General features: G+C 37.0%; 2 protein-coding genes and 1 long non-coding RNA gene across 11 annotated transcripts in view; 2 read left to right on the top strand and 1 right to left on the bottom strand.

Annotated features, from left to right (window-relative positions):
• Window positions 1-10,680: 10,680 nt before the first annotated feature.
• LOC123877939 lies at window positions 10,681-15,446 on the top strand. Its single transcript, XM_045924874.1, has 3 exons — window positions 10,681-10,845; window positions 11,497-11,631; window positions 12,082-15,446. The coding sequence occupies exons 1-3, from the start codon at window positions 10,681-10,683 to the stop codon at window positions 15,148-15,150; spliced, it is 3,369 nt and encodes a 1,122-aa protein (XP_045780830.1). The 3' UTR covers window positions 15,151-15,446.
• Window positions 15,447-16,515: 1,069 nt separating this feature from the next.
• Window positions 16,516-24,082, top strand: part of LOC123878240 — a 30,334-nt gene continuing 22,767 nt past the window's right edge. Inside the window, exons 1-2 of the long non-coding RNA XR_006798798.1 lie at window positions 16,516-19,428; window positions 22,699-22,701. This is a non-coding gene — a long non-coding RNA (uncharacterized LOC123878240). The remainder of the gene's footprint in view (window positions 19,429-22,698; window positions 22,702-24,082) is intronic.
• The window catches only part of LOC123878217 (serine/threonine-protein kinase MARK2-like), a 127,012-nt gene continuing 126,813 nt past the window's right edge, over window positions 23,884-24,082 (bottom strand). For all 9 annotated transcript variants that reach the window (XM_045925341.1, XM_045925343.1, XM_045925345.1 and 6 more), the window contains one exon: window positions 23,884-24,073. In XM_045925341.1, coding sequence (XP_045781297.1) covers window positions 24,015-24,073 — 59 coding nt within the window. In that variant the 3' untranslated portion in view covers window positions 23,884-24,014. The remainder of the gene's footprint in view (window positions 24,074-24,082) is intronic.

The following is a 24,082-nucleotide window of genomic DNA, read 5'->3' as shown; positions in this document are numbered from 1 at the left end:
ATAATAACCATGACTTAACAAAAAAGAAGCCGCAAGGATATTCCATAATATCCAGCTGTATCTTATCTTTTCAGTTGGTTGTAGAGTCTTTGATTTCGTATATCAATGGTACTTCTATAGACATGTATTATGCATGTAAATCTATTGTACAGCCGTTTACGGCACTTTCACCGGGAAATTGACATGATCTAGTATTGTGGAATAGATATTATGTACATAGTGCAGATAATGTAATCTACTTCCGATCTTGTAACAATGTGCGGTATGGATTAGCAGCCTTCGCGTTGCCCGTATTCATCATGACCAACCCATCATGGGGTCACGGGTCTACTTTCACAATGAGATTGGTTTAGACAAAGTCCACCACGCCTAGCCAAGTGTGGATTGGCAGAATTCACACACCTTTGCTTTGACAAGATCATGGAACTCTCAGGTATGCAGGTTTCCTCACGATATTTTAAATCCACACTCCAAAAAGTTAGAGGTGATCTGAAGATCGAACCCGCGATCTCCAAAATGGAAAGTCGAAATGGTAACTACTAGGCTAGCAACATCATCATCATCATCTTTATGGTCTACATAGGTCTCTTGAACGAGCTTCTACACACCACGATCTATGCGCCGCCTGAATCCAGCGGCTCCCTAAGTAGGTACGACTCGTTGGATGTCGTTTGTCCGGTATCTAAGATATCTTCACTGTCTAAGATAGCATCGCTTAGGTATACTAATTTATCTAAACACATCCTGTTCTTGTCTTTTGTTCCAATTAATCTGTGTAAATAAAAATGATTCTCCGAAATGTAGGTATGTAGATAAGCGCATAACTTCCGAACGACTAGACCAAATTGGATTATTCTTTATTTGTTGTGTTTGTAATTTTGAAAGAAAGAAAGAAAATTGTCAGAAAAAAGTTCGTACGTAAGATTTTTTAGGAAATCCTCGGAAAAAGACAATTCCCGAGGGACGCGGACGAAGTCGCAGGCATCAGCTAGTTCATTAATGATTTAACGATTTGTGTAATAAGTTAAACAAATCTTTTAAAACAAATCTTTCGTCACCTAATCAAATGACCAAGAGTATGCCAAAAGTCGTTCTAATCCATCCATTGTAAAAAATCTGACAATGAATAATGACATCCGTTCTCGTAGATAAAAACATGGAAACATGAAACATTCCCATCTCTTGGCTGACATTGTTTCGATTACAATAAAACTTCTAAACATTTGAACCGGTTTAACTAAATGTAAGAGTTATGTAACATACATAGGACTAGACGATGCCCGCGACTTCGTCCGCGTGGATATATGTTTAAAAAATCCCGGGGAGACATGTATTTTTACCCAATAAAAAGTAGCTCCAAGGTATAAATCTATCTCCATTCCAAATTTCAGCCAAATCTGAAGTTTTTGCGTGAAGAAGTAACGAACATACGAACACACATACAATTTTTCGCCTTTTTAATATTAGTGTGACTAAATTGATGCCTGCGACTTATTCGTAGGGATTTAGTTTTTTAAAAATCCCGAGGAAGCTTATTTTTCCAGATAAAAAGTACCTAGCCTGTATCCATCTCCATACCTTTATCTGCAAGTTGCCTGTCTCTGTACCTTTGGACAGAATTGCTTGAAAGTGAAAAGCGAACAGACAGACAGACACACTTTCCTATTTATAATATTAGTATGAACCGTGATACACGATCGTTTTAAAAAGGTTTTCAGTATTTAGGGTTCCTTACTCGAAGGGTGCTAACGGGATCCTATTACTAAGCCTCCGCTGTAAGTCCATCCGTCTGTCCGTCTGTCTGTCAGCGGGCTGTATCTCATGAACCGTAATAGGTAGAGAGTAGAAATTTTCAGAGTGCGTATTTCTATAGCCGATATAACAACAAATATTTTTTTTTTCAAAATAGCCGCCCTGGAACAAAACAGATTTCTCTTATATTTTTTTTTCATAATAGCCGCCATGTAAAAAAATATTTCTCGTACGATGGTACGGAACCCTTGTGTGTGAGTATTATGCATGCGTAATACTTCCACACTTACGATTGGTGCTTCGAGATTCAACACTATAATTTTCGCCGATACAAAAGCGCAACTTTCTATGTCATAGACGGGGTTTAGATTATGACGTAATAGAACAATATAGTCATCTAAAATAGATCTAGACAACACAATATGGTCGTTTTAGTATTAAGACTACAGTTTTCCGTTTCCGTAAACAATTCTCCTGTCAGTGTACCAAGTTTAATAAACGCCCGAGTTCCGCCACAGAACTCATAAAAACTATAATAGAAATAGTAATCTGTTGTATTTCATTCGGTTCAGCTGGTAAGCTTCGATATGTTTTGTCATCCAAAATTCCTCAAAGACTAAAGTGTTTTATAATTGTATGTTGCCAGTAACGACAAATATGGATCCGAGATATTTTCGCTATGGGTCATGGGTTTCATAAGAAAGCGAATAATATAGAGAGATCTATGCTTGGAATTTCTCTACGTGATCAATCAGACATGAGGAGTTCTGTAGGAGAACCACAGTAACTGACGTTCAGCGGGTTGCCAAGCTGAAGTGGCAATGGGCATGATGCACAGAGAATTTAAGGCTTAGTGGTCTCTGGTCGGGTATATAATTCGAAAAACTGATATACGCTGAGGTCTAAATATTAGTGACTAGCTGATGCCCGCGACTTCATCCGCGTGAATTTAAGTTTCCAAAATCCCATGGGAACTCTTTGATTTTCCGAGATGTGCTAATCCAGCATAATATCTACATCCATTCCAAATTTCAGCCAAATCCGTCCAGTAGTTTTTGCTTGAAGGAGTAACAAACATACACACAAACTTTCGCCTTTATAATATTAGTGTGATAGATGATGACCTCTCCACAATGTTATCGAAGTTGTGTGAAGTCTCCCAATCCGCACTTGACCAGCGTGGAGGACTTTGGCCTAAACCTTTCTATCCTTATTTTAATCTCTGTGGTTTCCGCCTTTTCAGCACAACGGCATTCCGTTAAAACGGAAGTGTTTTGTTACGGTGGAGTTACATTGTCTCTTATAATTAGCTGTAGATATGTTGTGATGTAACTTCTAATCTTTTTATTATGAACACTGCGCATTAATGACCTACTGTTGGAAAAGGCCTCCTTTCTTATGAGAAACTAGAGGATGCCCGCGACTTCGTCCGCGTAGATTTAGGTTTTCAAAGATCCCGTGGGAACTATTTGATTTTCCGGGATAAAAAGTACAAAAAGGTAAAAGAGACAAAAGCTAACTCTGTACAAAATTTCGTCAAAATCGATTGAACTGTTGGGCCATGAAAAGGTAGCAGACAGACAGACAGACAGATAGACACACTTTCGCATTTATAATATTAAGTATGGAAGTATGGATGAAGAGATCCACAGGAGAATCAAGGTTTCGTTCCTTATGTAAAAAACCTCTACAGTTTAGTGGTTTTGATGTGATTTAATTTTTTTCTAATTATGCATCTTTAATCTTTACATACTTTGCTGTATACACTCTTATAAGTTAGTATTTTCTAAACTAACTGACCCGTGCCCAGGGCTTCGCTCGGGTGGAAATATTTTCTTCTTGTACGTTATATAGAGAAAACCTACACACAAAATCTCAAGTTTCTAGACCCTGCGGTTTGAGCTGTACAGTTCACTCTTGTTATACGTTGATATGTAAGTCACCCAGTCTCTCCTTTAATATAATACTAGACTAGACTATGCCCGTGACTTCGTTCGCATGGATTTAGGTTTTTAAGAATCCGGCGGGAATTCTGATTTTTCTGAGACAAAAATTAGCCTGTCCGTCCCTGGGATCCAAGCTGTCTGTACCAACATCAAAATAATTTTAATGTTGGTAGCAGACCGACATACACATTTTCGCTTGTTTAATATTAGTAATCTGTAGCTATAGACTTTTTTTGTGACTATTCTGTGAAATTATCAACTCTCTATCTGTTACGATTCACGAGATACAGCGCGCTGACAGACAGACGGACGGACGCACAGCGGAAGCTTCGCAATAGGGTCTCGTTGGCATCTTCCTGGTAAACCCCTGAAAAACCATTTGAAACGCATAAATAGTTGCAAAAAGCATTACAACTTATCATAGTACTGCGAATTCGTTCTTCCGAATAACTTTATTCCAACCATAAGTTACATAACAGGTGAGTGTGTCTAAAGGTGCATGAGTATTTCCTAGAGAAAGGGATTTCCGGCATTACAATCGTATAAGTTGTATCTATTATTTACCATGACATGTGTCCATGGAGATTATTCTAACTACTATAAGATTTCAAGTTTTGTTGCGGGCTTCTTCTCGAACGAGGGAGCGTTTGCGACCCTAAGTTGACGTAAATATTATTAATCACTACCCTTGTCTGTTTGTTGGTTTATTGGTTTGTCCTTCAATAACGCCGTAATAGAGCTGACTTGATTTTTACAAGGTTATAGTTGAAGACTTGGAGAGTGACATAGGCTATTTTTATCCTGGAAAATCGGGGTTTTGAATGTCTAAATCCACCCGGCCGAAATTGCGGGCATCAGCTAGTACCTACCTACACACATAAATGTTCAGAGTAATTTATTTTAACACAACTTTCCAAAAAAAGGAGTGTAATGTTTTCAGGGTCAACTAAGTATGTGAGTTTCTTTACTCCACCATAACTTATAAAATGCCTCAACAGCAGTGGCCTGCAGAGTTCGAGGCCAGAGTAGACATTAGGTTACTGGCCTTTTTACTGGCAGGTCAATGATAAATAAGCACTGAGCTGTTTCAACTAAGGTGTGCAGTGATTTTATGCCTGTATGAGCTGTGAGTGTTAGAATTCTTACGTCGAGCTTGCTTATTACGGTAAAGGAAAAAATCGCGAAGAAACTTGCATGCCTGAGAGTTCTCCATAAAGTTCTCAAAGGTGTGTGAAGTCTGCCGCACTTGGCCAACGCGGCGTAGTGAACTATGACCTAAGCCCTTCTTATTCTAAGAGGAGTTTCGTTCTCAGTAGTGAGCCGGCAATAGTTTGATAAATATGAAGTACGATGGTGAAAAGTCGTGATAAAAACCTGCATTAGAAGGTATGTTACATAAATCCAAGTTAAAAGTAAAAGTCTCGTAGATAAATAATCGGACTCAATAAATCTAATATTGTTATTAAAAGCTATAACATATAAATGCACTTTCATTTCAAATTAACTTTACAATTTTTCTTGACAATACAGATTATAGAGATTAGAAGGTTCCAATAGTCTCTCTGAAAATCAGAATTTAGATAATTTTATAGTAAAGGTAAAGATTTGTTAAATTGCACGTCTATTTTTAACCCCCGATCCAAAAAGAGGGGTTTTATAAGTTTGACGTGTATATCTGTGTATCTGTCTGTGGCGTCGTAGCTCCTAAACTAATGAACCGATTTTAATTTAACTTTTTTGTTTGAAAGGTCGCTTGATTGAGAGTGTTCTCTATAATCCAAGAAAATCGGTTCAGCCGTTTGAAAGTTATCAGCTCTTTTCTAGTTACTGTAACCTTCACTTGTCGGGGGTGTTATAAATTTTTAATTTACTATTGTTGTTTGTATTGAACGTGCGAGTAACCTAGGCCTTGATAACTTATCCTTATTAGGTAATTAAATAATTAATAAGCCAAAAAAATATTATAAGCTCTATATATCAATATATATAAGAATATTCAAGTACCTAGGGATTGCTGTATTTTGTCAACTAAGATTTAGGGAATCACACTATCACACTATCACACTAATATTATAAAGGAGAAAGTTTGTATGTGTGTGTGTGTATGTTTGTTACTCCTTTACGCAAAAACTACTGGACGGATTGGGCTGAAATTTAGAATGGAGATAGATTATACCCTGGATTAGCACATAGGCTACTTTTTATCCCGGAAAATTAAAGAGTTCCCACGGGAATTTTAAAAAACCTACATCCACGCGAACGAAGTCGCGGGCATCAGCTAGTAGTAATTAATTATGTAAAATAATAAGTAATAATGAAATACTTCACCTAACGTCTTGTTTCATATTTTTTGACATTAAGAAGTCGGGTTTTTGTTTTTAAATATCCCTTTTTCACCCTTAAAAATCCTTAATTTGGATTTATGTAACCCTAAAAACCGCATGAAATCTCAGATTATAACCACATTATGGCATATTATGAACCATTTCCTAAACCATTATCATTACATGAATGTTACATATTACATGGCTACATTATATCGAGTCATTTTCAAACTAGTCTAAAGGAAATAGCGTATCGCATAGCTTGGAAAGTAAAAGTGGTGCGGTGAGAAAAAAACGCTGGTCAAGTGCGAGCCAGACTCGCAAACGAAGGGTTCCGTACCATGATATCCATACTAATATTTAAAATCCGAAAGTGTGTCTGTCTGTTTATCTATCGGTCTGCTACCTTTTCACGGCCCAACAGTTTAACCGATTCTGATGAAATTTGGTATAGAGTTAGCTTGTATCCCGGGGACGGACATAGGCTACTTTTTATCCCGGAAAATCAAAGAGTTCCCACGGCATTCCTAAAGACCCATAATAATCTGTTAAACCGATTTGTATGAAATTTGGTACCGAGCTAGCTTGCGTCCCTCTAAATAACATAGGCAACTTTGTATCCCAGAAAATCAAACAGTTCCCACGGGATCATTAAAAACGTAAATCCAGGCGGAAAAAGTCGCGGTCAATAATTCGGTAAGAAATAAGTCACACTTTTTTGTGATGTAACCATAAATTCACGGTTTTCGGATTTTTCACTTTGCTATCATCTGCGAAATTTCAAGAGTCTAGGTTAACGGGCAGTACCTTGTAGGGTCTTGACAGACACGACAGACACGACAGACAGACAGATAACTATAAGTGATCCTATAAGGGTTTTTTCTTTGGAGTTACGGAACCCTAAAACTGCGTAGGTAGGTGTCTATACGAAAGTTCCCGCATTCACTGCCCTTTGAGAATGACGCCTAGGAATACCTTTGAAACCTGTTTCTAGATTATATTCTAGAATCTTGTGTTAGAATCTACGTATACGTCATTTTATCTTGTTGAACCCATGTTATAAGTAGATACGAGTATGTAAGAGTGATTGAACTCAACTTAGCCTACTATGATACAATTTTTCTACTGTTAAGTACATATAGTTACACTAGAGGATGCCCGCTACTTCGTCCGCGTGGATTTAGGTTTTTAAAGATCCCGTGGAACTGTTTGATATTCTGGGATAAAAAGTTGCATATGTCAATAACAGGAACGCAAGCTACCTCGGTACCTTTCATACAAATCGATCAAGCGGATGAGTATTTAAGAATCCCGTGGGAACTGTTTGTTTTTTCGGGATAAAAAGTAGCCTATGTTCTTCCCCGGAATGTATCCTAAGTCTGTACAAAATTTCATTAAATTCGATTCAGCGGTTGAGCCGTGAAAGCGTAGCAGATAGACAGACAGACAGACAGACACACTTTCGCATTTATAATAGTAGTATGGATTAAAGACGAGTATAAAAAGACGTATCCTAATTGGCTGATTGGTCTATCAACGCGATGCCTAAACGGCTAGGGTTTAGAGTCTTGTAATTTTTATTTTTTATTTTTATAAAAGAATATTAGCCATGCTAATCATGACTAATACTCCCCTTTCCCTTCCAATTAAGCGTAAAGCTTATGCCAGGAGTGGGTACGACAATAGTGCAACGGGTGGGGTTTGAACCGCCGACCTTTCGGAATTCAGTCCGCTCCTCAACCGTTGAGCTATCGAGGCTCAATTTTCACTGTGGGTTTCTTTTATGATAGGCACTCAATAAAGGCGGAAACAAATTTTATCGGACGCGGCTGACGGACGCGGCTTACGGACACGTCCGATAGTTCGTTTCCGCCTTGAAACGATTTTTGAACATTCCAACATTAAGTGTGATAAAAAGAGGATTTTTCAAGTCATATCCATAAAAATTGGTATTTAGAGTATCGGTTAAACCACACTAATATTATAAATGCGAAAGTTTGTGTGTATGTGTGTGTATGTTTGTTACTCCTTCACGCAAAAACTGCTAGACGGATTTGGCTGGGAATGGCGATAGATTATAATATGCTGAATTAGAACATAGGCTACTTTTTATCACGGAAAATTAAAGAGTTCCCAGAATTTCTAAAAACCTTAGTCCACACGGACGAAGTCGTTAGCTAGTAAAGAAATAAGTTATTCAAATTAAAGATTACATCCTAGCGGTTAAATAGAGGATGAAAGTTGGTATTAAAATCCTTCATTTTTAGAGTTCCGTACCTACTCGAAGGATGCTAACTGGCCCTTATTACTTAGCCTCCGCTGTCCGTCCGTCTGTCCACCATGTGTATCCCATGAACCTTAAAAGCTAGATAGTTTTTTTTTTTTTTTGAGAATATCTATAGCCGCTATAACCAAAAATAACAAAAACCAACATAGCCAATTTCAAAATCACCGCCATGCAATAAAAAAAAAAAATGACAAAGTGCATAGTGACATCTTATTTATGGTACGGAACCCTTCGTGCGTGTTCGACTTGCACTTTTTTCCGTGAAAATTTTTAAGTAAGTATTTGAACTTACGATCAATAATGAAAAAGTAGGTAGGTATGTAAGTACCTAGGTAGGTAAATAAGTCAGGATTTTTGGAAATCCTTTAAGCCGGTTAGGTACTGTACGTTGTTAGACGTAGAATCCCTATTAACCTGTGGTAGGTAGTTGGCTAGTCTCTAAGGCTGAAATCTATAAAGCGCACTTTGACTTCGCTCTGACTTAAGATTGAGTTAAAACGAGACAGATTTATGTGAGAGATATAGCTCTGTCTCGTTTTAACTCTGTCTTAAGTCTAAGCAAAGGCAGAGCGCGCTCTATAGATCTCACCCTAAGTGGCTGAAGTTAGGTCAGAAGAACATTATATGAAGAAATACAATTTCAACACGAACTCATCATAGATGAAGACTCAACAGTGTCGAAGCTGAATAAACATAATGCACATATGTGAAGTAAATTGTACACATACTCGTTTAACCCCAATTTCGCAAAATATGATCTTTTCCATCTAAGATAAACACTTTATAAACACATTGCATGTTACTTAGTGTATCTTCAGATATTTCGTAACCGATCGTGTTAAAAAACTAACATTCAAACTATTAATGTTACGTCATAAGCGTAACTTTAGAATGAAATTATGCGTTGAAAATTTAACATCGTTTTGGTACTGTGTAGACCTACTTTTTGTAGTTCGATCGTCGGAACTCGGATCTCCGTTAGAGTGTACAGTGGTCTACAGAAATCTCTGTTTATGAATTAATTAGACTTCTTCTACGTGTATTCAGTTTTTTTTTAAATCCCGCGGGAACTCATTGATTTTTCGAGGTAAAACTCGTCTATCTAACGTAAATCTAAAGGAAGAAATAAAAACACAATTATTCAAGAGATACTTTATTAACGAAGCATATTAAACACAGCAGCTACGAATATTTTATTGGACTAAGTTTTGTATATATTAGGCTAGTGTTTTTAATAAATTAACTATTAACTATTCATTATTTGACAATCGCCTAGTTTCATTCAGAACACGCTACATACTTAACAAGTGTAAATTAAAAATTTATAACACCCCCGACAAGTGAAGGTTACAGTAACTAGAAAAGAGCTGATAACTTTCAAACGGCTGAACCGATTTTCTTGGATTATAGCTAAGAACACTCTCGATCAAGCCACCTTTCAAACAAAAAAACAAAATTAAAATCGGTTCATTAGTTTAGGAGCTACGATGCCACAGACAGATACACAGATACACACGTCAAACTTGTAACACCCCTCTTTTTGGGTCGGGGTTTGATAATATTTCTTCGCATTTAAGATTTAAGTGAAGAAAGTATTACAATAAAACTTAAAGCTAGCCATATCTAATTACTATACATACATACATACATGCCCGCGTGGAATGGTGCCAAGATGGCTGCATTTCCGCGTTGGACAGCCAGGCTGATCCGTTGCGCAAAAAATGAGCCAGCCCTTCCGTCACCCGATGAGGCTATTAAACGCGGTTAGATAAGTTAAATTATTTTTCTTCATCATTATTTGCAGCCTTGTTGTACTACTTGTTATGTAACACCCGAGTCCACCATACCCATTAATCTGGAACTAATTCTCAGTTGATCATTAAACTTTGGAATAGGCTGTAATTGAAACATTTGATCATAGTTAATTATATGCAATAGTAGTGATTTATCTCAAGAAAATTATACTTTACGCAAGACTAGCTGGGTATTTAGATTAATGTTAGTAAAGTACCTACTTGCCTAGGTACTTATTAACTTAACATAGCAGTCAGTGTGCTTAACACACAATTTTTCTCACCGTCAATTCTTAATGCCTGAAAACCAGTGTGTCCTTCCCATCCTCACGTATGATGCTGAAACGTGGACACTGACAGTGTCCACCAATTCAAAGTCGCTCACTGAGTTATTGAGAGGGCTATGTTAGGAGTTTCCCTGAGGTAGTTACGAGTATAATATCCGAAATGAGGAGATCCGCAGGAGACAGACGGACGGACAGACAGACAGGCAAACAGACAGACAGACAGACAGACAGGAGAAGGTTTTTAGTCCGTAGGTCACAGCACAACACATGCAGTGAAGTCGGGCATGCCAGATGGTATCCATGAGGATTTTTCCTCCTCCAATTAATAAAAAAAGATCTTATTCGAGTTCATTTGAATTACAGATCACTGCAGACAACGCCGCCGTGCAATGGGGGTGGCAGATGAGCCAGGCGGGGCCAGGGACCGTCGGACATTACTTTGTTAAATTGCCAGAGGCAAGTGTTACTTAGAACTTACAAAAAACATAGACTGCTAAATTCAAAACCCTTTGCTTTGCCGTAGTCGGGTAATAAATAACATTCCGAACTAATCTGTGCCTTAGTCTATAGTGGTTGAATCATTACCACATACTCGTCTTAATTAATGCGTCATTTCAGGTCAGATCCTATTTTTAAACGACTTAAAAAAGTGGGTTATCCGTTTTCCCGAACAATTTCTATTACTTATTTTTGAGATAAAAACTATCCTAGATACGTTGACCCGCAGTATTAACTTCAGATATCCAAGATGTGTTTTAATCCGTTCATCCTCAGAATACATTTGTCACCATTCCTTCTCTTCTCACGGCTGTCATACGATTCGACTAAAGGAATGTAACGGAGAACGGCCAGAGCCTTCTCTCTGGGCTGGTTTCCGCACTTAAACGTTTCCGTCTGTTGTGCGTGCGTTGCCCCTCGCCGCCGAGTAGACTGCCCAGGTTGCCGAAGCAGCGCGGTGATTTTGGGCAAACCCTCCCGCTGCGAGAGACTTTTAGTCTAGCAGTGGACTGTTAGGGCCGGCGCACATATGGCGGAGCGCAGCGCTATTGATGAAAGTACTTTTAAAAGTTTACTTGAATAAAAAAAACCTATTCTCTTTGGTTCCAGGCAGAGCAGCGCGTCCGCTACGTGGCGGACGGCAGCGGCTACCACGGCGCCGTAGCGGTCACCACCAGCGACCACGACCACCTCCACACCACCAACTTCGCGCTAGGCGAGCGAGCTCTTCAGTTAACTTCGCAGGTTGGTTTATAGGTATTATCCATCTAATAATCGTTATCTGATCGTTTTATCAACTTTCTCTAAAACTCTGTATCAGACTCCTATAATCCTACATTTGGCCCGTAGTTTTATGGTTGTGAGGCATGCACCCTAGTGGAAGACTTGCGTAAAAAGATCGAAGCCTTTGAGATGTGGACGTATCAGTTCAGCTGTAGTTTTAGCTGTGCATTGATAAATCAGTCAGTCAGCTTTTCCTCTTATTACACTAACACATTTATAATACTTATTAAGTAAGGATGAAGGAAATTATTATCTAGGGAAATTTTACGAGGGCCTATTAGTATTGAGTATTGACCACGAGTCTAGTACAATTTGGTACTTGTACTGCTACGCCAAAGATTGTTCAATAACGACTCAGTTGATATCGTAAACTTAATTGTTATTCTAAAATCGAAATAACTGTTGTTTCAGATACCACCACAATTATTCAACCAACAAATCACGAACAACGGAACCCAAGAATCGCATGAAACCGATTTACAAGATGGTACCCCTGTACAGTTACTCCTTCTTCGAGGACAGTATCCTGTACAAAACCATTTCTTCCAAGTCATTCCTAACAACCCTGTACATAACTTTTATTACGCTGAGAACCCTGATCCAACGCCCTCGTTTTATAAACTAAACGTAGAACACACAAGAGAGGATAGACAGAATACAGAGACTAAACAAGAAAACCCATCAAATAATAGGGAAACTTCTGGAAATAATGAAGAAATAATCGAAACCAAGGAGAATGGACCAGTAGTGCGCGTATTTAAAGATCATAACTGCCCGAACGATGATCTAAATGATAATAATGATTTGCGAGATAGACATGTACATAATCTACAAAAAGATATCAATTTTAGCACTAGTAAGCCTTCATATAAAGAATTTAGTGTTCACGGCAATTTTGGTGATCGAGAGTTTAATAAGCAAACAAGCCAAGGGTCTAATAATTTTAAAATTGATCGGCCAGATGATCGGAGTGAAAGATATTATTATACTACCGAAATTAATCACAGTACAACGCCTAAACCTGTAAGTTTTACTGAAGACGAAGGTATATCAAGACTGGTAGCTTCAACTCAGGATCTTATATCGAATGAGGATCTACTAAGAATTAATCACGCAGCAGAAAGAGGTTTCACAGGTTATAGTGATGATTATATCAAACCTAAACGCCGGTTAAGTTCCAAAAACATTGTTTATAATGGACAGAAACAAGCTAAGCCCAGAAGCAGAATTACTGTCTCAGCAAAGTTTGGAAATATAGTCGATAGTAGAGTAGAACACCCCAAACATAATTTTGGAGAACAATCTTATCAAACTACTAATAATGATTATAGATTTACTTCCCCGATAATTGTCGCTGATTCCAAATATGGTAATTATAAACAACAGATCGTTAATAACCTAGTATCAACTATGGTTCCATATATACAAGATGGGTATGAAGTAGTTGGCGTAACAAACAGTTTAGATGAAAATAATAGGGATAAAAATGAAGAAAATAAATCAGGTGAAGATTTAGTAAATATAACTCCAAGGCCTATTAGTCAAAACTACTTAACACCTATAACAGTAGCTTTAAGATTATTAAACTCAAACAGTTCGGAGATTTTTAATACAGTTGATGACCATGAAGTTTCTGATACTGAACTTATAGAAAAAAGTGTGGAAAATCCAGAAAATGAAAAAACGATAGTAGAAATTCAGGAATCTATACCTGTAGAGATAACTCACATAAATGACGTGGAATACCATGAGTATTTAGATGAAGGGAGAAGTAATAAAGAAAATCCATTTGGAGTAGTTAAATCTATATATCAGAAGTACTTGCAGAATTTTGATTCAAATAATAATGCGCAGCACAATCGTAATCAAGAAAACCAAAACTCTGATTATTATGAAAATAATAACGGCGATGATTCAAAAGAAACATTGGAGCCTAGCGAAAATATTCGATCAGAGGTACAGGTACAAGCAAATAGCAATAGTAATGCACACTACTATAATTCAGAAAATAATAGGAATATAATTCAGCCTATAATAATTGAAAAACAAGTACCAGTAACTACGTATGTAGACCGCTTTATTGAGAAGAAAGTTCCTTATCCGGAACCAGTGGAGGTAGTCAAACATGTGCCAGTAGACAGGCCAGTTCCTGTCCCAGTGCATTATGAAAGGATAGTCGAAAAACCTGTGGAAGTTACCAAGTATGTGGATAAACCATATCCCGTTGAAGTACTTCAGCCTTATCCCGTAGAAGTAAGAGTGCCATATCCTGTAGAACATAAGGTGTATGTCGATCGTCCTGTACACGTACCCTACCCGATAGAAAAGGTTGTTGAAAAAGAGTACGTCCGTCCCGTACCCATTCCAACTCCTGTGGGAATACCTATAGGTATCCAAGTTCCTGTAGAAAAGAAAGTTCTTTACCCAGTTCATATTGAAACTCCTGTACCAGTTGCAGTACCAGTGGAAAAACCTGTCCCTGTAGAGAAAATTGTCGAGAAAGAAGTTCCGGTGCCTTATCCAGTTGAGAAACAAGTTCCTTATCCAGTTCGACACGAAGTCAAAGTTCCCGTTCCTTATCCCGTTGAAAAAAGAATACCGGTACCGATCCATGTACACGTTCCGAAACCTTATCCAGTAGATCGCATCGTCGAGAAGAAAGTTCCATACCCTGTTACAGTGCAACGTGTAGTCGAGAGAAAAGTTCCTGTAAAAGTCCCTTATCCAGTGAAAACTGTCGTTGAAAAAATTATCGAAAAGCCAGTAGTTATTACGAAATATGTGGACAAGCCTTATCCGGTAGAGAAAAGAGTTCCGTATCCCGTTGACCGAATCGTAGAGAGAAAAGTTCCGTACCCTGTTCATATTCCGATTGAGGTCAAAGTTCCTTATCCAGTCGAGAGTAACGCACAAAAGCCAGACATTCCCTATCCGTTTGAAAAAGTGGAGAAACAGACGATTTACACTTACGGAATCAATCAAGATATTCTAGCAAATGTAGCGAATTACATAAGATACAATCAAGAACAATACAAGCAACCGCTGCCAAGTTACATACAAAATAACGATTTAAGCACCCAACAGCACGCTGAATCGCAAAGGAATTATCAAATACAGCTCGCAAACGCTCAGATTTTGAGGAATTTACAAAATGCTACGCCCGTTTACTCAGATAAATGGGGGAACCAGTACGCCTCATCTTATCAATACTCAAATGCAACTTTACACAATAAAAATCAACAAGTAACCGCAAATTCACTTAATCAAGGAAACTCTAATTACTACGGGCCTGTGCCTGTAAGAAATTACAACGATCAGTGGGAAAAGAACAGAGATTACACTGAAAGACTCAGAAGAACTGATAGAACGCCTAAAGTTGCCAATTTAAGGATAGAATACGGTTTCAAACCCCCTCTCATACCTAGTCCAGAGATTGGTTTGGATGGGTTGCCTATAAATAAAAATAAGGAACAGTTGTAAGATAATTATAATCTGTTGCTTACCATGATAAAAAATAATCTCGTGTAAGATTCATATGTAAGACTACCTAGGAGTACAATATATTTATTAGGGGACGCGCGAAAGTATTGAATTTAGACCAATGTCTTCTTTTCATTAAGTGCCCATACAGACAACCATATTATCCACGATTTGTAATAAATCAAAGCCTGTTTATTATACTAAACTATTAATAAGACTGAAAGCAAACCTCGTAAAATAGTTTCAAATAAAAATCAGACTTAAAAATCGAGAACTATGTCGAAGTAGATACACAAACTTACGAGTACCTTTTACATCTCACATATCGATGGATGTCCAAAGGATGTGAATGCACAGCAAGTAGCTTAGGCGAGAGGGATATACCCAAGAGGCAACCAACGGTGTCGCGAGCGTGGTGACGGTGCAGCACAGATGAAGCGCTCCTCAGAACAATTAGTAGTTACCTGTAGAAAGTGCGCTATTGTGACTAGTAAGGGCCGGCGCACATATGGCGGAGCGCAGCGCAGAGCATTTTTCACAGTCAAAATATTATCGACATTGTCCTCATTGAAATAATATCTAAAATCAATTGTGCATCCGTGCGGATACTGCGCACCCGTGTTAAAAAGCGTGTGAATGAGGCCTTAGGCAGCAATCAATGGGATTTTAAAATCTTAAAATGTATCGTAGCTTTAAACTTTCGTTGTTTGATTTAAGTATTATTAAGCCATCTAATTAAGCTAAATTCGTAGTTAGATTTGTTAAATTATTTTATGTGTTAGGTTTGTTGTACAATTTGTTTTTAATACTAGAGAATAATACACTACATGATCATATTTGTAGAATGTTATTTCAGATATGGGAAATAGTTGGGTAGTTTTTATTAAATCCACAAGTATTTTAGGAATACTGTATTATTATTTTATTATTTAAACCAGTCAAGCAGCCATAGCCAATGTTTGGGTATTCAAAGATAATGTAATAATTTTGTTATTGTTATTCAGTAATAAATAATTAATTAGGCTAACCTAATCTTGTAAAGTTAATTTTTGTTGAAAATATACTGCCCGATTATACGTTACGAAGTTACATTTAGTATTTTTTTTACCCTAATCCTTCCACTTGGCTGACTCTCAGTAATTTATTGACTTAGCTAAAGCGCAGGCCACACCGGGAGCGAAGCGAAACGAAACTAAGTTAGTTTCGCTTCGCTCACGTCGCTACATCTTTTCACACTTTGATTCTACGGAGCTAAACTAAGCCAACTAAGTATTTTTCCTTAGCAAGCGAGCGAAACGAACTTAGTTGCATTTCGCTTCGCTCCCGGTGCGTGATATGATATAAAAATAAAACCACACATTTGGAATTAAAAATAAAATTTATTTCCACTTGAATATCTCACAAACGGCGTACGAGACAACCTCCCTGGCAGCGGTTGTCAACACTAAACAGTAAATCATAATATAACAAAAGCTCGTATATATAAATATATAACTACAGTATGTAAACGTTATTATTTATTCATGTATTTCGGCCCGACTTGTCGCATTAGTCTAACGCCGAGATCTATAGACCGTACTTTGACTTTGCTCAGACTCACTTAAGAGTTAAAACGAGACTTAACTTTATCAGAGACATAACTCTGACTAATGTATGAGCAAAGTCAAAACTAGACCGAATTATGTCTGACGTAAATCTTTCTTGTTACAGCAACGACGACAAGTAATCGAGACAGTTATCTCTGATATTAATTCAGAGGCAACACTCAGTCGCATTTTAACTCTAAGGGCCTGTTTCACAATCGCCAGTTTATGACAGTTTTTGTATTGGGAATCTGTCAAAATGTCAAATTTATCCAACAGAGAAAATTTATCTGGCGATTGTGAAACAAGCCCTTAGTCTAAGCAAAGTCAAAGTACGCTGCATAGATTTCAGCATAAGCCGTTAAGACCTGAATGAATCGCGATACAACCTACCCCGGTACATTGACAGTTATAGAGTGACGATCATAAATCACCTCTGATTGGCCGACACCCTCTCACTATTGGCTAGAATGCACAGTTGCATTAAGAATACCATAAAATTAGCCAATAATAATGAATATTGCAATATGATATTGATAATAATAGATAGTAACTGTCATGCAGTTAATAAAACGCACTTCACTCAGATCTTAAACTCACTTTAAAACACTTGATTATATTATTATTAATATAAAAAATTCATTACTTAAATGGGAAATTATTTGGCAGTATGGCAACACTAGAAACCAAAACTGTTTACAAAATTCAAATATAAAATATACAATAGTTAATAATAATAATTTGTTTTATCCTATCGTTTGATAGTGAGCTGGTTCACATTAAAAAACAAAAAAAAAACATTCCTTTCATACCATTAACTTTTGGTATGTAATTCTAAGTTGAACAAAATTGGTAAGACCAAAAATCAAGCCTTCTCTGTGAAGAACATTTGAAGAGGACAAAAAAATCATTGCATTGAAAAACTTTGTTGGTTGGTAAAGTTGAAACAGTGTTGCACTTTAAAAAATAATAATAATCGTGTTGATGAAAATGGTATTAATTTAATAGATTTACGTTTATTACCCTATTCAAATGCTTATAGACGCGGTTGAATGCCTTCCGCCAAATTCACTCATGTTACTGTTCACGACAATAGCTTCTAACAAGCAGGCAGTATTTAATGTAGAAAAAAACTATGCCTGCAAAATAATTAATATTCTGCTTACAAGCCATACTTTTCAACTGGCATTTGACAGGTCGATTTCATTGACATTCCTATTGTTATTATGATCGCGGTGTATGTATTTATTTAAACGTGATATTATTTTAACTAGTCGCGACTAAGGCTGAGATCTACAGAGCGTACATTGACTTTTCTCAGACTCAAGACACGGTTGACGTGAGACGGATGTATGTCTCTCACATAAATCTGTCTCGTTTTAACTCTAAGTCTGAGAAATTTCAAATTAAGCTCTACAGATTTCTGCCTGACAGTCAAGGGCCGAAACGTCAGATTTGTGATTTCTTGTAAAAGTATAACACTACGCTTAATTAGATAATAGAAAAAGAGACAGACGCGATCGCCGCACTCACAAACATTCAAACATACATGCCTATTTTAATATTTAATGAGCCGAGAGCTTGTGGATTTTTTTTGTAGGTGCTTGATAAACGTTAAAAGATTGTAAGATGGTCCTTCTAAAGAGTAGACCTGCTTGGTGTTCGTTCTCATTTAACTGTGAAAAAGTAGACTTGCTTGGTTTTCACGATTTAAAAATTTCAGGTCTTTTGAATCACCTTATGAGGTCAAGGATTGATATTCTTAACGCTACCTTAAAGAGTACATGCATAATGGCTGATGAATGAATGTATAGTCCATTGCGTGTAAATATATACGTGATAAAATATAATAAAACTATAAAACGGGACGGTGGCCGGCGATTTAGTCAACGGCGACTGTCAGTCAGTTGGCAGAGCATGCATTCAATAATAATTATTAGTATATAAGATAACACTAATTTAAAATACTTTACAGTAGTCGGGGAAGGTAGAGGAACCATATTACACACATTTAGATTTTATCAAGCACCCCTTCAATATTTTCCACCATCTCTCGGAATATTACACCTAGTAAGTATGCGAAAGTTCACACACAAATATTATAAAAGAAAGCACCACACCAAATCTCAAAAAAAAAAACTAATCACAAATCAAAGGCTGATACTTTTAAGAATAACATGGTGATAGTTAAAAATTATAGAACAATTTGACACGTAATCAATAATGAACATTATTGCTATATGACTACAAAGTTCATAATACTTTGATCACAATTACGTTACACACCTAATTTTTTTTTTAATGTGTTTATTACCCTATAATGCGTCTAGATCGAGTATCCGATCCGTAAGAATACGAATAGAACATTTTTGACACTTTCTAATTCAGCCTTATAATTAGAAAGAGACAACTGTAGTGGGCGACCGCGTGATACCATTTTTTATTTCACTGACACACTTGGTGACGCTACCAATGTTGCCATGACAAAAATAAATTTAGTGGTGGTAGAATTTCTCTACCAATTTACATTTAATTGAATGATTAATTTGCAATAGCAACATTGCGTACCGACGTCACAATGCACATCTTTTTACAATCCATCTTTATATTATCTCAATTGCCATTTTTCAAAACATGTCTGAGATTTGAGACTATAAATTAAATTAGTCTCATAACATTTTACTTGTCACATTTTGTCATATCATTTTTTTTTACTTGTCTAATCCTTTGATTGTATAATGAAGTAATGACACTCCCCCTATCTCTCAAATAAAATGTGATTAATTAATTAATAGTCCCATATATATTTTATTACTGGGCATATTTTTGATTACTTTTATTAATAACAGTACATAAGTTATATATAATACATCAATTTAAAAAAGATTTCAGAGATTTTTATTGAATTTTAAAAATTCGTCAAAATTTTCGAATTTGTTTATATTAGATATCTTTTTATTATAGCATTCCCAACCATAGAAAGTCGATGGAAAAATAAAAAATTTAAAAAATCAATGAATTAAAATAAAATATCAAACAAAATGAAAAATATCTGAAACCCTTTTAAAACACGGTTTCGAAAAATGGCAACACAGATCGAAGGATTTCCAAACACCTTAATTTATTTAAGCGGTACTTAATTTCAAAATAACAGCACGATAGTGTTCCATATAAAATGACACAATATTACATTTGCGTGAATCGTAATACAACGATAGACATATCGGTTTATTTATTTATTTTAATTTAATTATTTATTTATTTATATTTGTCATTCAATTGGAAAGAAATTAATTAATTAATTAATCACTAAGCTAACTTGTATTCTTGAGCGCAAACTCATTTTTCCAACTTTGTACATTATTACATTTATAATAATAAGTAAATTAATAATAATAATATATGTAAGCGAATAGCACAAAATATCGGCTACACGGTATGTATTACGTAGGACGTTTTCATATTTTGTAGATACATAAATAAATGTCTTTTAAAAAATTGGGAAAATTATGCAGTCCATAAATGAAAAACATGAAATTTTCAAAATTATTAAAACAACATATAAATTCAACATTCCACTTAATACACACCACGTAGCCACAACTTAACTACAATATAGTTCATTCTTGTCAAGAATATATTCACACATTAGTCCCTGTGACCAATTAACTGCATGTAAACTGTAAAAGGACCAAACCTAACTGTATGCTGTAAAACTGGCCGAAAATTGGCCTTACCAATCAATTGATTTTATAAATCAAGAGATTGATTAATTTCTTACTGACATTAAAACCATAAAACTGAGCAATTAATCGATTATGAATCATAAAGATGACCAATTAACTAATTAGGTATTATTATTTTAAACCACAAAACCAACCAAAAGTGGCCAAATTAATTCGTCAGGCAACAAAACTGATAAAAATATATATCTTGTTTTTTTCTCTCGTCTGGCTTTACAAAGATTAGCCAATGTCAAGTTTGTAGTTATTTGTAACAAGTTAGTTAAACTATACAAGTATGGACCCCGTCTGTGCCGGCGCTCGCCGACATACGCACGACACCCCCCTAAAGTGCTTTCCAGTCAGTTTTAACAAAAAAAAACACTCCAAAAAGGCAAATCACGCCCGCCAGCTAACACCAACACAGACGAAGTCCCTGATAAAAATATGTGAATATTTTCATAACATGAATGAATTACCTATAGCAAAAAAAAAGTCCGTGAAAGACATGATAATATTAAGAAGTTTAATTATTATTTATTTATTTATTTATACAAAATAAACGAGGCGTTGCAATTTGAGAGCGGGTTACATTTAACTAAACAATTGGAAATTCAGCTTTATTGAATCGGCTGAACCATTTTAGGTCAAACTTTTCGTTTTACAAAGACATCGTTATTTTGAGAATCACATGCACCTTGGCACATCTCTTTTCCTTATCTTTACGCCCATGACTTTAAATAATAAATAGCTATGTCTTCTTGAATCCCATTTTTTTTTATTTGACATTGCCTTTTAAAAGCCTGCCAGGTGAAAAAATTCGAATTGCCCTGTCCCGAAATGTATAAAACACATTGATTTTTTTTCGTCTGGCAACATTACATCGATAAAAATAACCTTGACATGAGATATTTACATATTTAATGATTTAAAAAAAAACATTATTTCTATTTCATTTAAACGATATCAAAGTGTAAAATGTTACACATAATTATTTATTTAAATTTGATAATTTAAGAATTAAGACGTTGGTGGTAATTCGCTTGTACAGAAGTCCAAAACTAAAATATCCGGGTTAAAAGTACTGCCATCCTTTTTAATTAACTGCAAAAAGAGACAGCACGATTTTTTCATGACTAAACGTCAGTTAAGTGTAAGATTTTTGTAGGAGGACGCGATTTAGGACCAAACTAGATTTAAACAATTTTATATTATTGCTATTACACTAATGAATTTGCAAGTAAAAAAAAACAGTACAACACAGTACAGTATAGTCTTTTTACTGAAATAGAAAAACATCTTGACTTTGAAATTAAGAAACAATAAGTATGACGTGTTACAGATTACTTTTATATTAAATTCAAGTCGAGCTCGATAGGTAATAATACATCAGTATACCGCTCTTCTGAGACCGCTCATAAGGTAGAGCGCGGGATGAGGAGGGCGACAGTTGACGTAAAAAAAAACCAGACAGCTGTCAAAAAACAAAAAATTGAAAATGAACCATACAGCCACCATATTGGATTTTTTTTCAAAATTTTTTAGCCCGTATCACTCGGGATGGTGTAAGAATTCTAACGATACCCCACATGATATAAATCTGTTTGGGCATTTAGAAGTTGTGGTGGAGTAAAGAAACTCACATACAATACACATGAATTTTTTGGGCAGTTGTGTAAAAACAAAGGAATTCAAGGTCGCTGTAACCCTCCCGCACCCGGACTTGACCCAACGAGCCGTCTTAGTCAAGCGGTACTGTACTACGTATAAAAGTACGCCGATGTACCTGCGCAGAAATCTAATTTTGTATGGCGCGAAAATATCTCAGCCAATTATTACGCGCGTCCGTTTTGCGTCCGTCCGCTATTGGTTATTGCCTATGCGCCATGTTTTGTACGCGTGGGTCATGAATGAGATAGCAAGAGTCTCTGTTGTTCTTGTGTTTTAGGTCTTTACGTCGAGCAATAAGGTCTGTTTCATTGGTTCATTCTGTTTTAGTGAGTGGTTAGGTTCCAATTTTCTGTGTAAACGAATTTGACCGACGCGACTAATAAAAGTGGTACGGTACTACTGTACAGTGTACATGCATAGACACTTATTCTGTTTGTATTTTTAATATAAGTTTTAAAATCGAACCCACACGGCGAATATTTTTCATAACGCAGCTGTCCGACCGCCGACGATTAGCGAAAAACAAGTTAAGCTAAAAACTAAAACCGAGTTGGCGAGCAACGAGAAGCGAGTGTGTAGTTGGGATAGTTTTGTCGCTGGGCTATGAGCGTATGAGTATTTTGAACGCCAAAAGAGTGTTGCTGTGCGAGTTTTTCTTTAATAGCTCTTGTCGCTGCGACAAACTAGTTAAGAGAGTTCTCGACAGGTATCGATCTCATAAGAGAGAGAAAGTTATAAGAAATAAGTGTGTTTTTTTAAACTTCAGACTGCAGTACTGTGCGAGCTGAATTGCACTTTATTACGTCGTAACAAGAGTAGCTCTATTTATTTAAACGTCTGTGCCGAGTGAGTCTTCTGTATTCAAAATTCATAAATCGAACAACTCCGCTCCGCTGTCAACTCTTAATAATTATAGTGCATTTCAACGAATAGTACCTATGGCGTTATGTTGGCTCCCCTGTCTGTCCAAGTCATTGGCACCATATTTGCATATGAACACGCAGATTTTGTTTATTTTCATTTGATTTTCCTGAATTAATGAAATGAAAATCAAATGAAAATAAACAAAATCTGCGTCTTCTCATGCCAATATGGTGCCAATGACCACCCAACAGACAGGGGAGCCAACATAACGCCATAGGTACTATTTGTTGAAACGCACTTTATAGAGATGAGCACGTTATATCGTATCGAAGGGACGTAGACAATCTCTTTTTAAAATTCAAAAATCGAACAACACCGGTGAGAGTATCGGTTTGGATAAAACAGTTGGAAGAGGGCGACGACATCGGCGATCGAACTCAACCTTTTCATTTTAACAAGTACGCTCGAAGTGTGAACTATACGGTATTCGAGACGCTCGCTATCCACGCTGTCGACTGTTAGTGATAGGAATGAGCGTGGTTGTATCCTCGTGGCATAGATAATAGCTTTTTAAAATTCAAAAATCGAACAACTCCGGTGGGGGTATCGGATCTATGGGTAAACAGTCGCAAGCGGGCGGCGACACCGGCGATCGAACTCGACCTTGGCGTTTCAACAAATGCACGCTCGACGTGTGAACTATACGGTACTCAAGACGCTCGCTATCCACGCTGTCGACTCTCAATGATAGGGATGAGCGTGGCTGTATCCTCGCAGGCGATAAAGGTGGGCGTAGATAATCGCTGCGAGCTAAGCTCTCAGGAGTATATGCGGTTAGATAGTGCGCTAGTGCCCCGGAGGGGGTGCGAAGTCCCGCGTTGGCGACTAGGACCATGTCTTCGGCGGAGAGGCGAAGGCTGTCTGACCTGGGCGGCGGGGGCGGCGCCGGGGGGGTGAGGTCGTCGTCCGAGGGGGAGGGCGGGCGGGGGCGGCGGCGGCGGCGGCGCGGGACGCTCCCGGGCAGTCACAGCTTGAGTTCGTTTGCGATCTTTGATGCAATATTCTTGAAGCCGATGCTAGTACCTGGAAATT

This window comes from Maniola jurtina, chromosome 25 (assembly GCF_905333055.1).
Source record: "Maniola jurtina chromosome 25, ilManJurt1.1, whole genome shotgun sequence".
Classification (NCBI taxonomy): Eukaryota; Metazoa; Arthropoda; class Insecta; order Lepidoptera; family Nymphalidae; genus Maniola; species Maniola jurtina.
The sequence above is the reverse complement of the archived record's forward strand: the minus strand, read 5'-3'. Positions and strand labels throughout refer to the sequence as shown.

What these genes read in the sequence shown, in the direction of transcription:
- LOC123877939 (XM_045924874.1), top strand. Translation starts at nt 10,681, where the DNA reads ATGGTATCCATGAGGATTTTTCCTCCTCCAATTAATAAAAAAAGATCT. An exon ending in ACTTTGTTAAATTGCCAGAG is followed by an intron (nt 10,846 to 11,496) that starts GCAAGTGTTACT and finishes CTTTGGTTCCAG; the next exon opens with GCAGAGCAGCGCGTCCGCTA. An exon ending in CTCTTCAGTTAACTTCGCAG is followed by an intron (nt 11,632 to 12,081) that starts GTTGGTTTATAG and finishes CTGTTGTTTCAG; the next exon opens with ATACCACCACAATTATTCAA.